The sequence below is a fragment of the Mya arenaria genome, chromosome 10, assembly GCF_026914265.1.
Source record: "Mya arenaria isolate MELC-2E11 chromosome 10, ASM2691426v1".
NCBI lineage: Eukaryota > Metazoa > Mollusca > Bivalvia > Myida > Myidae > Mya > Mya arenaria.
The window spans coordinates 4,727,654-4,744,549 of NC_069131.1; the positions used below are offsets into that span (position 1 = coordinate 4,727,654).

A 16,896-nucleotide genomic window follows, 5' to 3' on the forward strand; every position below is an offset into this window, starting at 1 on the left:
ATGTGCAACTTGTTAATATGTACTTCATGGCAATATATACTGTCTATATGTGTCTATATAGACATTTAACTTATTTCATCACTACAGACAAAATATAAGAATATTTGATGGGAAAAATCCATAAAGATGTAATGCTGATTAATCCATTTGAAATCATTTAAAAGCGTAATTTGATATTTGCTTGTCAGATTGTGTCTGACAAAAGCCAGGATATAAAAAGCACAGTACTCGGTCCCCAATGATATTTCAAGTTGTCATGTTAGTGCATTGATTAGCACTTTCCATCAAGGCGTCAAGGGTTCGGTTACCAGCCTGGGTGCATGTGAGATTATAAGTATCTTCCATGGCCGAAAGTGTAAGATAGGTTGGTCCCGACCAGAGCGTAGGGTGTTTTGCGGAAACGTGGTTTACCGAGTTTCCGCAAAACACCCTGCGCGAGGGTTGGGATGAACCTATCTTGACACGAGCGGCTATGCAAGATGCTTTTTCTCCCACCTTAGTTAAACAAAATTAAGTAAAAATGTATTTTTTTTACTGGAACTCTTTTGTGCGTAGTGAAAATAAATGCGTATGGATATGTGATAATTCGTGGTTGTCATGGATATGCACGCAGTGATTTAGAATATGTTTATAGTCAAAATGGTCTTTAAATAGTTCTGAGGAGAGTGAAGCATTATTTCTTGAAAGGTGCGTGAAAGCATTTTTATGGTGACATTTGAAGCGAGAAATAATTAATTAGCGTTCTAAATATTACAACAAGACAAGGTTTCTATGATGCTACAGACGACAGTCTTCAACAAGGGAGGTAATTAAAATGTGATGCCCATTAAAAAGAAGTTCCATACGGGCGTTTTATCTTTGCCCGTGGGCAAGATAAGAATTTCTAGCATGGTTAAATTTTTGGATCTACTTATCTTGAGGTGGGAGAAAAGTTTGTGGTCACCAAGCAGGACAGTGGGTTTTCTACGGGTTCTCTGGTTTCCCCACAGGTTAAGCCAGCACTCTTGCACGACATCATGTCATTGAGATTATTGTAATAACTTGTTTCACAATCAATACAAAATAACAGATTTAAACTTAACAAGATTGGATTAAGGTGTTTTTGATAAGAAATACTGTAAAAAACAAGATCTATGCAAAATATTGTGTTTAAACCTTCATTATGCTTTGGCCAGCAGTTTTCAAACTTTGTAGAGCGCTTGCTCATTACGTGCAGATGAATAAAAATTGATTTTGGTCAGCAGGTCAATATTCAAGGCCACCCTGAATTTACTGTGAACTTAAAATGTAAAACAAGTCTTGTCTTAATCATGTTCTGGTTTATATATGTATTCACAACGTGGCTTTGATATACAGATATAAACATTAAGATCAATAAAATGAAATATGATATGTCTGTGGAAATCATTTACAAAGACTTATTATACATGTATTACTAGCCGAAGTTTGAACAGAAACTTGCATTTCATATTTTAAAACCTTGAAAGTTAACGTGTTGGGTGGTGTAAGGACAAGAAAACATGATGAAAGACACTGGAGGTTAACTATCAGAAAGGTATGTAAGTGTTATTTTTAAATCAAACTGTCGTTTAAATATGTCTACCAGAAACTTGAGACAGATTATAGAATGATCATAGCTCTATGGTTTATTGTTTGCTTTCAGTTTAGTTGAACATATTCAGAATTTGCAAATCTATGAACTCATTGTTTTCTTTCATTGCTTTATCCACAACAGTACATGAAGGTTCTTTATAAATGAAACTTCTGGGATAAGCCTAATTATAAGACACGATCATGTTTTAAGTCAGTCAAATAAGAGGGCTTAACAACACAATATATGCAACAACTTGTATCCGATTGGCAAAGCAATATAGATTTTACATTGTTTTCGATATATATCTGATATGAGAATGATATATAGGTATATCCAATATTGACCAGATATGATATACTGGGTAGGTTTACATCTATCAGACATGATATCAGTCCTACTCGTACCTGATGGGCAATAAGCGGTATAGGTCTGATGTTATTTTAAATATCTATCCAATGATATCTGTATGTATTAGAAAATAAGTAAAAGTAAAATCATGAAGCATACTTAATAAATAATAAACACAGAACAAACTACATCACCCAAAAGCAAAAACTGAACAAAAAAGACTTAAAAGAGCTATTAAAATACCAAGTGATATAATTTTAAGAAAGAAAAAGAAATTTGTCAAAAACGTTGTCAAATGTTCTTGTTACAGAATGGACCGTGATCCAGAGAGCCAGCGTGTGATGTCCCTGAGATTGTCCAAGGTGCTCGGGGACATCGGGGTCACAAGACACATGGTTGACAGGAGGAGGAGAACATGGCTCATTAAAGAGAAAGTTTACACGATTGAAGTAAATATCCTTCGTGACAAAAACTACACATGTTACCACGTTGGAAGCCAAAGTGAAGGAACCACTTCATTGGGTATGAAATCGGATGTAGACATGTTAGTGAAAATAAATGACCATTCTATTATTTTGGAAATGTCTGAATGGCAGTTTGGGGGCAAAGGGATTTTTCTGATGCTTAAGAATGAGAAAACTCCTCCTCAACATTGTAACCTACAAATAATTAGAACAGACCTTCCACTGCCATTCACACAGGATATGGTGGTCAAAAGCCTGGAGTGTGAAGTTGACATGGAAGGCAAGGTGCTGCTCAAAAACACTGTACATGACTCGTTACTGACACAGACATGGGGAGTGGAATATATTAGGCAAGGTCCATCACGCAGTGGAAACAAAGAGTTAGATGTGGTAAATGCTTATCATTGTCCAAGGGTGCCAGAAGAGTGTCAGATCTTCTTCCAAAGACCTCGGCCTGGACACTGGCCCAGACCTGGGATACTGGAACAGGCAAGAGGATATGGAATATTCTTGGTTCCACAAGGACATGCTGAAAGTTATGATTCAAGTATTGAGTGGAGATTCTCTACTTCCCTCACAGAAAGACTTCTCATGTTTGACCTAAATAGCAGCAAGGTAAAGACCTATACATTTCTGAAAATACTAAGGAAGACATTTTTTAAACCTATCGTAGGTGACCGATTGAGTTCATTCCATTTCAAAACCACCCTATTATCCACGATTGAGACCTATCCTCCCGAGATTTGGCGGAAGCAAAGTCTACTACAGTGTATCATTTACTGTCTTACTACACTAAGGCGCTGGTGCAAGATGAACTACTGCCCACATTACACAATCTCTGGTGTGGACTTGTTTGTGGGAAAACTGAAGAAGTTTGAGCTGTTGCGTATCTCTGTAATGTTGTCAGACATGATAGAGAATATCATAACATACGTTGTGCATATAAATATGGATCAGGTCGGAGATAGAATGCTGGTATTAAATGGAAACACACTTTCACAACTGCAAATGAGAACAAGGTATGAGAATCAGGAGATAACAGTGAAATACTGCTTGGATTCTTTGCTGTTTGAATTGTACAGTTTACCATGGAAATACGTTACACAGAAAACTCTTCCACAATTGCTGGTTTCTGTTGACCAAATTATTAGAGATTTAATTTCTTTAAGACGCAATATTAATAAAGACACATTACATTTTGCCAGAGATGTCATCGGCTCAGGCGTAAAAAACCTTTGTGGTCTTCTAGCCTCAATCCAGGCTTCCAGATGCATTGAGTTACGCCAAACCATCTCACCAGACATTTATAACTTATACCAAACTTCTTTGGTTTCAAATGTGACATCAAGCAGGCTTAAGTTTGCTTCCATGTTGTACTGCACTGGACAGCATGAGGGTGCTATAACAGTGTTGAACTTCACTGAGGGATTGCTGCACGAAGATGTATTACCCCTATGTTTGAGCAGAAGAAGACAGTGTAGACCTACCAGAAACTTCCTGCGCAAAGGGCTGTATCTTCCAGTATCGGAGATTATTCAGGATTTGGTGGCAATTTGTGTTGTATTCCTGCCTCGGGAATCCTACTGTGTGCCAAAACATCTGGTGTATGAGTTATACAGGACTTGCACACAAGCAGACATTCAACACAGACACCCCGCGTATTGTGACTGGATGGACTGTGTTACAGTCGACTCAATCCCATTTCTTTACTACCTGCAATACCTCACGTATAGAGAGCACGGGCAACATGACAAGAAACTGGCAGCATTGCAGAAGCTTTGTAATTATGTGAATGATGACGAAAATCAGTATGGTTACAAAGAGACGGCATGGAATATGCTGGGTCATTGTTGGCAACTTGAAAACAAGTTGGACCTTGCTTGGCAATGCTTCTGTGAGTCAGTATGGGCATACCCACAAAACAATGCTGCACGATGGCATATGGCTATTATTTTGACAAAGCTGCACGATGGCATATGGCCTTTATTTTGACAAAGCTGCACGATGGCAAATGCCAGTTATTTTGACAAAGCTGCACGATGGCAAATGCCAGTTATTTTTACACTGCTGCATGATGGTGTATGGCCGTTATTTTGACAATGCTGCACCATGGTGTATGGCAGTTATTTTGACAATGCTGCACTATGGTATATGGCCGTTATTTTGGCAATGCTGCACAATGGCATATGGCCGTTATTTTGACAATGCTGCACAATGGCATATGGCCATTATTTTGACAATGCTGCGCGATGGCATATGGCCATTATTTTGACAATGCTGCACGATGGCATATGGCCGTTATTTTGACAATGCTGCACGATGGTGTATGGCAGTTATTTTGACAATGCTACACCATGGTGTATGGCAGTTATTTTGACAATGCTGTACAATGGCATATGGCCGTTATTTTGACAATGCTGCACAATGGTATATGGCCGTTATTTTGACAATGCTGCACAATGGCATAAGGCCGTTATTTTGACAATGCTGCACAATGGCATATGGCCGTTATTTTGACAATGCTGCACGATGGCATATGGCCGTTATTTTGACAATGCTGCGCGATGGCATATGGCCGTTATTTTGACAATGCTGCGCGATGGCATATGACCGTTATTTTGACAATGCTGCACGATGGCATATGGCTGTTATTTTGACAATGCTGCACGATGGCATATGGCCGTTATTTTGACAATGCTGCACGATTGCATATGGCCTTTATTTTGACAATGCTGCACGGTGGCATATAGATTTTGTCAATGCTGCACGATGGCATAGAGGCGTTATTTTGTTAATGCTGCACGGTGGCATATAGGCTATATTTTAACATGCTATCAACCAAAATCAGGACCAATGATAGCATGCCTTACCTTGCCAATTGTTGTTAAGTGTAATGCTATTATTTAAGGACAATAGTTTTAAATCATTACTGTCGAAGTGTGATTAACTGATTATGATAGCTAAATGTGTGTATGATTACTTCATACTTTGGATGAGTAACTGTCAGGTGTTACTGCAGTTGGATTTATATATTTGCAGATGAAATACATGTACATGTTTGGTAGTTGAGTAAATAAATTATGACTGTAAACATGTATACCGACTTGGCTGTTTTACTTATTTGTCTTCGATGTTGGTTTAGGCTCTGATAAAGCATCATGATGAGTGAGTGTGAGGTTAAGACTGATACCCAGTCATCCTTTAAAAGCAATCAGACTGCAATTGACAGCAATATCATGTGGTACTATACAACACCAAAATGGTTTGACATAGGACCATAAAAAGGTTTCAGTCGTAGGTTGCCAATGACAGGTAGATGATCCCTAAACTTGATTTTTTTGGGATCAGTAACAAGTCATGTTAGTTTCGCATAGGACCATGCGACTTCAGTAGTAGAAGTAGCAGCAGTAGCAGCAGCAGCAGCAGTGGTAATAGTAATAGTAGAGGAGCAGTACATTGTAGCAGTAGCAGTAGTAGTAGTAGCAGCAGCAGCAGCAGGTAGCAGCAGTAGGTAGAAGTAATAGTAGAGGAGCAGTACATTGTAGCAGTAGCAGTAGTACTGTAGTAGTAGTAGAAGTAGCAGCAGGTAGCAGCAGTAGGTAGTTGTAATGGTAGAGGAGCAGTACATTGTAGCAGTAGCAGTAGTACTGTAGTAGTAGTAGAAGTAGCAGCAGTAGGTAGTAGTAGTAGTAATAGTAGAAGTAGCAGCAAAAGCAGCAGGCAGCAGCAGTCATAGTAGTAATAACAGCAGTAGTAGTAGTAGTAGTAGTAGATGTAGTAGTGCCCATGGCCAAATGAGGATCTGATTTGTTGTGGGATCAGTATGTCAAGGTCAGCAGTGTTATAAAACAGTACAAACTACATCTGCACTGGAGTAGGAACACATAACAGTGCTTAAAGCATTTGTCTGAACAACTCATAAAAGGTTTGAACTAAATTCATGAAACTACAGTGATAGGTGTTTTGTTGGTGATCCATACTGTTTTGGTGATTGAAAACTGTTAGCACTTGAACAGTAATGCTTCAGTCGTATGAAGATCAATAGATGACCCCTATTTTTATTTATTTTTGGGGGGATTTGAATGAGGATATCAAAGGTCAAGGTCACAATAATTGTTGTTTCAAACTTTTGGTCTAGTCTAAGTAGTAACACAATTAAGCTTTGAAATCAAATGTCAATGGTAGGTAGCCCTTTAGCCAATAGATGAGCCCTATGGGGTAAGCAGGACAACCACCAAGGTAATTAGGTCAAGATAAAAATTGCTTGATCTGGGAAACTTCCCAGGTACAGTGGGCTGTTGTTTTTGTTTTGGTCACTAGGACAAAGGTCTCTGTCATTTTGAAAGCATGTGTACACACTTTTCAAATAACCAGTAATAATGTTCATTGTGTTTACAACTGTCCTCAATAGTTTTGAATTTATGCTCATAACATTACTTTTCAAAATAAACAAGAGATGTTTGTCAAACATTATGCTCCCCCCCCCCCCACCTCCCTGGGCGCCATGTCAGGTTTATTTGGACAATTGAATGAAATATGCATGGACCTCCAAGTCAAGTTTGAGGGCCATGGGTGCAGGTTGTGTCAAGTTATCACACAAACAAGCTTATTGCGTTCAAGGTCACTGTGACCTTGACCTTTGACCCGATGACTCATTAAATTGATAGGGGTCATCTACAGATCAGGCCCATCCCCCTAATCAAATTTGAGGACCATTGGTGTAGGCCTTGTCAAGTTATCACTCAAACAACATTTTCCCATTCAAGGTCACTGTGACATTGACCTTTGACCAAATTACTCCTTAAACAAATAGGGGTCATCTACTGGTCAGGCACACCCTTCATATCAAGTTTGATGATCATAGGTCCAGGCTTTGTTGAGATATCACTGGGAGAAGGTTTGTTAACTTTTTCGTGTTAAAGGTCACTGTGACCTTGACCTTTGACTCAATGAAACCCAAAAACAACAGGTCATCTACTGGTCAGGCCTAACCTTCATGCCAAGTTTGATGACCATAGGTCCAGGAATTGTTGAGTTTGCCTTAAAGGTCACTGTGACCTTGACCTTTGACCCCTAAAATAAAGGGGTCATCTACTGGTCAGGCCCAACATGCAAGTCACGTTTGAGGGCCATGGGTGCAGGCATTGTCAAGTTATCACTCGGACAACCTTTTATCATTCAAGATCACTGTGACCTTGACCTTTGAGCCAATGACCCCAAAAATCAAAAGGGGTCATCTGCTGGTCAGGCCCAACCTACATATAAAGTTTGATGACAATAGGTCCAGGGATTGTTGGGTTATCATTCGGACCGAGTGACCTACCGATCAACCGACATGTGCAAAGCAAAAAAACCCTCTTCTTGAAGGGGGCATAATTATTAATGATAAATCACTTGTTAATGATGCATATCAAAACAAATTGCAAACAAGTTTTGATGTTTTATTCCATTGAGTACAAATACCAAAATATAAACATTTGTACAGGAGGAATACCAACACATCACTGGCAACTATACAACACTGAACAGATGAAACAGGTATAACTTCACAACAATACAAACACAGGGTGATTATATTTACAATAACTTTTATCAGTTTCTTTAAAATATAAATTCACAGGTAGTTTTTTAAAAGCATAAAGATGAAGCATATCCACTAGCTTTATAATTTACCTTATAAATATTGGCTAAACTTCATAATATACCTTACTAGTTATAGCTTAACTTCATATTCAACTTACATGTTGTGGCTAAACTTCATATTCAACTTACAAGTTGTGGCTAAACTTCATATTCAATTTACAAGTTGTGGCTAAACTTCATATTCAACTTACAAGTTGTGGCTTAACTTCATATTTACCTTACAAGTTGTGGCTAAACTTCATATTCAACTTACAAGTTGTGGCTAAACTTCATATTCAACTTACAAGTTGTGGCTAAACTTCAGATTCAACTTACAAGTTGTGGCTAAACTTCAGATTCAACTTACAAGTTGTGGCTAAACTTCATATTCAACTTACAAGTTGTGGCTAAACTTCATATTCAACTTACAAGTTGTGGCTAAACTTCAGATTCAACTTACAAGTTGTGGTTAACTTTATATTCAACTTACAAGTTGTGGCTAAACTTCATATTCATCTTACAAGTTGTGGCTAAACTTCATATTCAACTTACAAGTTGTGGCTAAACTTTATATTCAACTTACAAGTTGTGGTTAACTTTATATTCAACTTACAAGTTGTGGCTAAATTAAATAATTTTCCTTACAAGTTTTGGTCAAACTTTATCTTTTTCCTGAAAAGTTTTTGTTAAACTATCATTTACTGTTACCGGGGTACTTGTATGCTTTTAAATGTGAATTTCATCATGCCAAGTTCTATCATCTTTTCCAACTGAGCTTTAATAATCAAATAACATCTCAACATGCATGCTATTCTACATTTATAAATAGGAAGGTGGGTAACTAATATATTTTGGTAATAGTGTATCAATTAAGTTATTACTAAGCTATATTCATGAATGATGTATTAATAAGGAATAATTCTGATTATGGTTTAAAACATACGTTTACATGTACAATGAGTTTTACAAAGAACACTGTGGTGACATTAACAACAAAGCTATATCCAGACAAAGATTATAAATGACTGTAAATCTGTGCTATATACATATTTGATGAATTTCACTATACATTCTTAACAACAACAATAATAGACTAACATGAACTCTACATGAGGATACAACAAAAGGTTCATGACAAGAATGTACATGCATGAGGAGAAACATTTCAATGGACAAATGAATTTGTATGGTTCAATTCAAGTTATGGATTACAATGTCAACTACAAAACAAATGTGTATGTATATATTATGTATTATGAAGTTGATCAATGACGGACTTGTGATACATTGAAATGTTTCAAACATGGACTGAGATCATTTATACAAGTACACATTAATACAACACTTTTTCTTGTTTAAAATAAAATAATACACTAGAATTCCGCAAATTGAATGTGTGGCCTGTCAGGAAAGCCCATCATATTTCTAGAAAATTTATATGTTATTTTACCTATTGACACCAAAATCAAAAGGGGTCACTTACTGACCATGACCGGGGTCACCTACTGACCACGACCTGGACACCTACTGACCATGACAGGGATCACCTACTGACCATGACAGGGGTCACCTACTGACCATGACAGTGGCCACCTACTGACCATGACAGGGATCACCTACTGACCATGACAGGGATCATCTACTGACCATGACCTGGACACCTACTGACCATGACCAGGGTCACTTACTGACCATGACCTGGACACATGCTGACCACGACAGGGGTCAACTACTGACCATGACAGGGATCACCTACTGACCATGACAGGGGTCAACTACTGACCATGACAGGGATCACCTACTGACCATGACAGGGATCACCTACTGACCATGACAGTGGTCATCTACTGACCATGACAGGGGTCAACTACTGACCATGACCAGGGTCATCTACTGACTATGACATGGACACCTACTGACCATGACAGGATCATCTACTGACCATGACCGGGGTCACCCACTGACCACGACCAGGGTCATCTACTGACCATGACTGGACACCTCCTGACCATGACCAGGGTCATCTACTGACCATGACCAAAGTTCATACAAAGTTTAATGACTATAACCAAATAGTTCAGAAGTTATTGATTGGTAGTGAAAGTGTGATGACTATTTGAGACAAAGTTATCCCGATGCTTCACAGGGCGCACAAACAACCACCAAAAGCAAATGCATTCCATACAAACACCCATTTGTCAGTTCTCACAACAGAGGATTACAAAATGATACTCTCTCTGCACTAGAATTCCACGGAATCGGTTATATACAAATTTAAAATTCGAAGGAGCTTTGTAAAACTAAAACTTTTTAAAACTTTGAAGTAAAGTGAGTTACAGATACAATTTGTCAATCAATCACACTTGACCAAGATGTTATGTCTAAAAATATCGTCACCAAGTTGTATCATGATTTGGTAAAAAAGTTACTGTCAAGACATAAAATTACTATATAAAACATACAATGGGTCAACTCTAGATTAACTGAACATTCAAACTTGACCCAGACATTATGCACACAAACACACCAAGTTTCATCCTGATTGGAAAATAAATACTTAAGTTATAACAAAATATTGATGACACTGCTGCGACTGATGACGAAGAGTTATAGATATGTTGCCTTTTTAGGCAAACAACTTGACAGTCATAACGCTTTCAATTGCAAATGTTTCAAACAGTTTTGAACAGTTGTGCAACTTCTATTCAATACACTTTTAGTTAACCTTCCTGCTTATACAATCAGAAGTAAATGTAGTAAAACTTTTGGACTCAGTACCATTGATGTACTTACAGTGTCTGTAAAAGAGTTAAGTCATAAGCGCAATGTGAACATTTGAGACATATTTCCATGACAAGCTTTTTTCCACACAATCGTCAAAACCAATTTGCTTTCAACCATCCAATTACATATTTAACAGGGATGAAGCAACATCTGCCTTATGATGCTATAGGCTGTCACATTCCTTGTACTTTCTTCTTCCAATCCTGAGATGCTAGACTTGTTCACTCGTCAATTTGTGGACTACAAACTTTAACAACAGTTTATCATTTGAACTTCCATTCTCATTAATATTTCTTCCAGTTTCAAACATAGTACATTCATAAAGTTTTTTCCATAGTTTTTCCCATCATGACTTTTTCAACTTCTTCCTTCCCTCATCAGCAGGACTTTGTGCAGCAAGACGTCGACTTTGGCGTGTCGGGGTGAGGAGGGAGGGGGTGACCGATGTTACACTGTTACTGTCTGAGGAGGCTGGGGAGCCCCGAAGACGTTTAACACTTCGATTGTTCTCTTCTTCTCTGTCTGGCGTACGTTTTGGTATCTTCGGTAGCAGGCTCGGTGTGACAGTTCTGTGTGGTGAGGTCATACCTGGAACATTAGAGGTCATAATATGGTGGGCATTTTGCATGCAGCTGAATGAAACTGTTTAACATAGTTTGTAACATAGTCAATTATTGCAGGGTTTTTTATTCATTTTTAACCTTGTTGTAAGTGAATGTATAGTAGAAACTTAAATAATGAATATTAATATCATAACTTTGTGCATATAGCACACGAACAGGTCATGAGCAAGATACATATGCCGAAACCACAGATGTTTACATGTTAAACATTATGCCATCTGAGATCTGCTTTGTCAGAAACATGTGGAAGGTTGAACAAAAGTGTTATAAGAAGAAATGAATTGATTATTAGTGATTGAAGTTTTGTGAAAAGTGAAGACAACTAGAGATTGCTTTTTTGAAAAAGCGCATGTCTCCCCCATTGTGTGGTCGTAGGTGAGAAATAATCAATGATGGACATGAAATTTGTACTTCCTCCCTACCAAGTTTGGTGAACCTAGGTCAAACCGTTCTCAAGATTTTGAGCAGAAATGTTTTTTATATTGGGGGTCGCCGCGACCTTGACCTTTGACCTAATGACCCCAAAAACAATAGGGATCCTCTACACCTCACGACCAACCTCCCTACCAAGTTTGGTGAACCTAGGTCAAACCGTTCTCAAGATTTTGAGCAGAAATGTTTTTTATATTGGGGGTCGCCGCGACCTTGACCTTTGACCTAGTGACCCCAAAAACAATAGGGATCCTCTACACCTCACGACCAACCTCCCTACCAAGTTTGGTGATCCTAGGTCATGCGGTTTTCAAGTTATTGATCGGAAACGAACAAAGCATTCTCCTGATATTGCACGGAAATATTTTTTTACATTAGAGGTCACAGCGACGTTGACCTTTGACCTTGTGACCCCCCAAAATATAGGAGTTTTCTAAACCTCAGGATCAACCTCCCTACCAAGTTTGGTGAACCTAGGTCAAACCATTCTCAAGATATTGAGCGGAAATGTTTTTTACATTGGGGGTCACCGCGACCTTGACCTTTGACCTAGTGACCCCAAAAACAATAGGGATCTTCTACACCTCATGACCAACCTCCCTACCAAGTTTGGTGAACCTAGGTCAAACCGTTCTCAAGATTTTGAGCAGAAATGTTTTTTATATTGGGGGTCGCCGCGACCTTGACCTTTGACCTAGTGACCCCAAAAACAATAGGGATCTTCTACACCTCATGACCAACCTCCCTACCAAGTTTGGTGAACCTAGGTCAAACCGTTCTCAAGATTTTGAGCAGAAATGTTTTTTATATTGGGGGTCGCCGCGACCTTGACCTTTGACCTAGTGACCCCAAAAACAATAGGGATCCTCTACACCTCACGACCAACCTCCCTACCAAGTTTGGTGATCCTAGGTCATGCGGTTTTCCAGTTATCGATCGGAAACGAGGTGTGACGTACGGACTGACGGACTACCGGACTGACGGACAGGGCAAAAACAATATGTCTCCCCCAGAGAGGGGGAGACATAAATATTTCATACTTTGAACTGTGAACCAGTTATGGTGTGAACAAACACTGTTGACTGTTCCTAGACCTACAATATGGGTCATCAACTTGTCAAAGTTTCTATTCTTGAAGGAAAAGGAATGCTAACCTATACGTTTCTCAAGATCCTTGAGTTGTTTCTCAACCTCCCGACATTCTTCATACTTGGCCTGCATCTCAGGAGCCTGGATAACGGCCAGCTGGTCGTCAAGCTCTTCCTGGGCTGTGTTGTGGGTCTGTAGAGCTGAATGTAGCCGTGTCAGGGTATCTGTAAACAGGAGAAAGATGATAGCATAATGCTTTGACACCAAAATGTAGTTAACTTGGCCATCCAGTGACTACTGGGCATTAATGCGGGTCTGTAGGGGTCATAAGCTTGTCAGGGTATCTATGAAATTAATGAAATATTCTTGTTAATCATTTAGCTCCAATTAAAACCACTAATAAGCTTTGATAACAATCAACAGGACATCTAACATGCAGCTCTTCCCAGACTGTATTGTGGATCTGTAAGAGTATATACTTGTAGTGACAGTTGATTTAGTTGTATTTTTGTAATTTACCTGTCTGTTTTGGGTTTATTAGGTCAATTTGAGGTAAGTCAATCAGATTCCAACAAATAGAAGTAAATTAAGTGATAATGCTTCAAAACTGATGTTCCGAACGTGTTACATGGTTATGAAAAATTGACCTTGGATAGCTGTCTTGTAGGCAAGATCATTTTTCACAATTAATCATTATCTATACAGCCAATTGTTAAGTGTATCTTACCAATGACAGAGCAGACTTTATGGTATCCCTCCGGCAACTGTGCCCCAAACACGGCACCTCTCAATTTCTCAACAGGAGGGGCCTTGTTCATGAGACCCCCGAACTTCCCATTACTACGGATACGGTCACCCTCTCTCGTCAGGATGGTTGGGCAGTTGGTGTACTTCACCAGCTGGAGAAGAGAAGAATTCAAGAAGAATCAAGAGTTTATTCTACTTTTTTCCTCAGACTCTGTTGTGACAAAAGCTTATAGAATAGTGCAGTCTGCTTCTTAGGAAGAAACTAGTACCGATGTATATTTTTAGAGTTCATGAGAACCCTAGTGAGTCTCAAGCCAACAAACTCTCGGACATAAAGTGGACATAAACACCTATACCACTAAATCATTGAACCCACAAGGAAGTTATAAAATTTAATCACATATTTCATTAAGATTTTTCATTTGAAGTTTCATAATGTAAATATTAATTCGCAGAAATGTGCAATGTCCAAACCTCTATTCTGTAGTTGTTAGCCTGGTCAAGGGTATCAATCCACAATGTGTCTCCTAGCAGCATTGAGAAAACTGGAATAACATTGAGGTCAGACCATTATACAGGTATTATACCATATTAACCTGAACATGTCACACACTCAGCTTAGAAGTTCAGTACTTTTTTAAGAATTTACCGTATTTTTTTTCATCCCACTGCCTTCTTTTTTTGGTTAAAATCTTTTAAAGAAATAAAGGTTTCTTCTCCAAAACCAATATATTTGGATAAAAAACAAAATATTAGTATGCATCACAGCCGTATTTAGTGTACAGCAAAGGGAAGTAACCCATGCATAGAGTTGGAAAGCTTCTGGCCTCACTTACCAGTTTTACACATGTCCTGGTTCTTCTCAAATGTGAGCAGGTTCCTGGCAAACACGGGGTTTCCTGCTGGGCGCCAGTTGGGCTTGTACTTGACATGAGGCAGCGGTCTGTAGGAGAGCATGAAGGTATGTAATCCTTAGCATTGTTTGAAGAGGATGATACTTATCTGCTTTTCTTGTTTGCTCAATAGATCTCTTGATAAAGACAGTGGCAATGGTCGAGTGGTTAGCATACCAGACTATGGATGATAAAGTCAGGAGTTTGATCCCCAGTCTGAACTTCGTCGAGGAAAGTACAACTGGTGATCACCAGGAATGGTAATTATTTTTTTTATCACATGTACATAGCCAATTTTAAAACAGTACATACAATTTACCTCCACCTTTTATCCTTTAACTCTAGATTTTTTTCTCACATGATCAAGGACCATAATTCAAGACTTTATCTTCACTCATAAAGGCAAAAACTCAAGAAATAGTTTGGCCAAAGTAATGAGACTTTCTACTCAAATGCCTTTGTCACTCAGACATTAACTAAGCTGAGTATTTTACCCATAGTATTATGTAGTACATGTTATCATACCTTACTTACACATGTCAGAATTGTAACATGGTTATTAAGTATTGTTTTTTTTGGAATATCAAAATTTGACATATTTCAGTACAACCATCAAGATGTCAATTTTATGGGCACATACTTGTTCCACTCTGTGAGACTCTTCTTGAAGATGGAGTCCAGAGGCAGCACCTGCTGGCGACCACTCGTCATGCTGTAGATCTCCTTAGCCTGTACGTATAACGGAATATACATGTAGGATTGTATCAAACGTGATTACAGACCAAAAGTTCCAATTCTGAATTCATGTACATGTACATAATGATATGTTTTGCTTATGAAAGATTGAGACCCATAACAGGGTTATAGGGCTTAGACCTCTGATGAAATTGTTATCAAAGCCATTTTATATATTCATTTCAAGGTGCTTCCTTCTATTTTTGATGCAAACGTCTATTAAACCTGAAGTCTAATACCCACCTTTTTAGTGGTAAGAGTGACGACACAGTCCATGTCGGAAGACATGTGCCAGGAGAGTACTCTGGCCGCATCATCGTCTGATATCAACGCCAGGTGACCTATCTGCAGGGGAGAAAGAGAGATCTTGGTTATACACATTAAAACACAACAAATAGAATATTTGATTGACACGATTAAGATTCTTAAATATGCTACAGTCCAAAAGCTATAAAATTTATCATTCAGCCTGTTTACATGGGTACATCCCCTGCACAAACAACTATGTAAATTCGCTTGAATGCATTGTTGCCAATAAAGACTATGTTGCCCATCATAAACAACCATGTTCTTTTGCTTGAATGGTCTGTGGTCCACATGAACAATGACACATAAATTTGACTTAAAGTCAGGATCAAAGATGAATTTTCCCCATTATCATCTTTTTCTTTATATTTTACCCTACCTTTCCCAGTACATCTAGATAATTAACTCTAAAACAGGCTACATTTTCTTACAGATAATAAATATATATTTTCGTTGTGCAGTTTCACATAATACTTTTTTAATTTCTACCCTACCTTGCCGAGTACATCTGGATCATTAGCGGCAATGGTCTGTAGCCCACACAGGCGACGTTTCCGGCTACTCTCCTCCAACTTCTTCTCATTATACTCCTTCAGCAGCTTTTCAACACCTTCAACCTGCAAAATCAACAGTGTGTGTTGTCTTCACCAACTAAAAGAAAGCGTACCACAACCATTTACTTGCATGAGTTAACTTTTTGATACAATGCTGACATGCCAATCCCATTTTCACCCCATGCTATACTCTTCACTTAATATTTTACTACATGTACCTATTAATGAGATTGCTGCCTCCACATTTAACATGTCATTGTTGTACCATAACCTTTCTTTCATAGATACACCTTTTTTCTCCTCTGTCCATAGCCTCATAGTTACGACCTTTTTTCTCCTCTGTCCATAGCCTCATAGTTACGACCTTTTTTCTCCTCTGTCCATAGCCTCATAGTTACACCTTTTTTCTCCTCTGTCCATAGCCTCATAGTTACACCTTTTTTCTCCTCTGTCCATAGCCTCATAGATACACCTTTTTTCTCCTCTGTCCATAGCCTCATAGTTACGACCTTTTTTCTCCTCTGTCCATAGCCTCATAGTTACGACCTTTTTTCTCCTCTGTCCATAGCCTCATAGTTACGACCATTTTTCTCCTCTGTCCATAGCCTCATAGTTACGACCTTTTTTCTCCTCTGTCCATAGCCTCATAGTTACGACCTTTTTTCTCCTCTGTCCATAGCCTCATAGTTACACCTTTTTTCTCCT

General features: G+C 38.6%; 2 protein-coding genes across 3 annotated transcripts in view; one reads left to right on the forward strand and one right to left on the reverse strand.

Annotated features, from left to right (window-relative positions):
• Positions 1-1,440: 1,440 nt before the first annotated feature.
• Positions 1,441-5,439, forward strand: LOC128206556 (uncharacterized). Its single transcript, XM_052909115.1, has 2 exons — positions 1,441-1,555; positions 2,253-5,439. Exon 2 carries the CDS (start codon positions 2,254-2,256, stop codon positions 4,396-4,398), a length of 2,145 nt encoding a protein of 714 aa, XP_052765075.1. The 5' UTR covers positions 1,441-1,555; position 2,253; the 3' UTR covers positions 4,399-5,439.
• A 2,394-nt stretch (positions 5,440-7,833) lies between these two features.
• LOC128205514 (structural maintenance of chromosomes flexible hinge domain-containing protein 1-like) overlaps positions 7,834-16,896 on the reverse strand; it is a 91,840-nt gene continuing 82,777 nt past the window's right edge. For both annotated transcript variants that reach the window (XM_052907225.1, XM_052907226.1), the window contains 8 exons: positions 16,132-16,254; positions 15,575-15,676; positions 15,237-15,325; positions 14,540-14,646; positions 14,178-14,248; positions 13,684-13,855; positions 13,022-13,180; positions 7,834-11,400 (listed from right to left, as the gene is read on the reverse strand). In XM_052907225.1, coding sequence (XP_052763185.1) covers positions 11,159-11,400; positions 13,022-13,180; positions 13,684-13,855; positions 14,178-14,248; positions 14,540-14,646; positions 15,237-15,325; positions 15,575-15,676; positions 16,132-16,254 — 1,065 coding nt within the window. In that variant the 3' untranslated portion in view covers positions 7,834-11,158. The remainder of the gene's footprint in view (positions 11,401-13,021; positions 13,181-13,683; positions 13,856-14,177; positions 14,249-14,539; positions 14,647-15,236; positions 15,326-15,574; positions 15,677-16,131; positions 16,255-16,896) is intronic.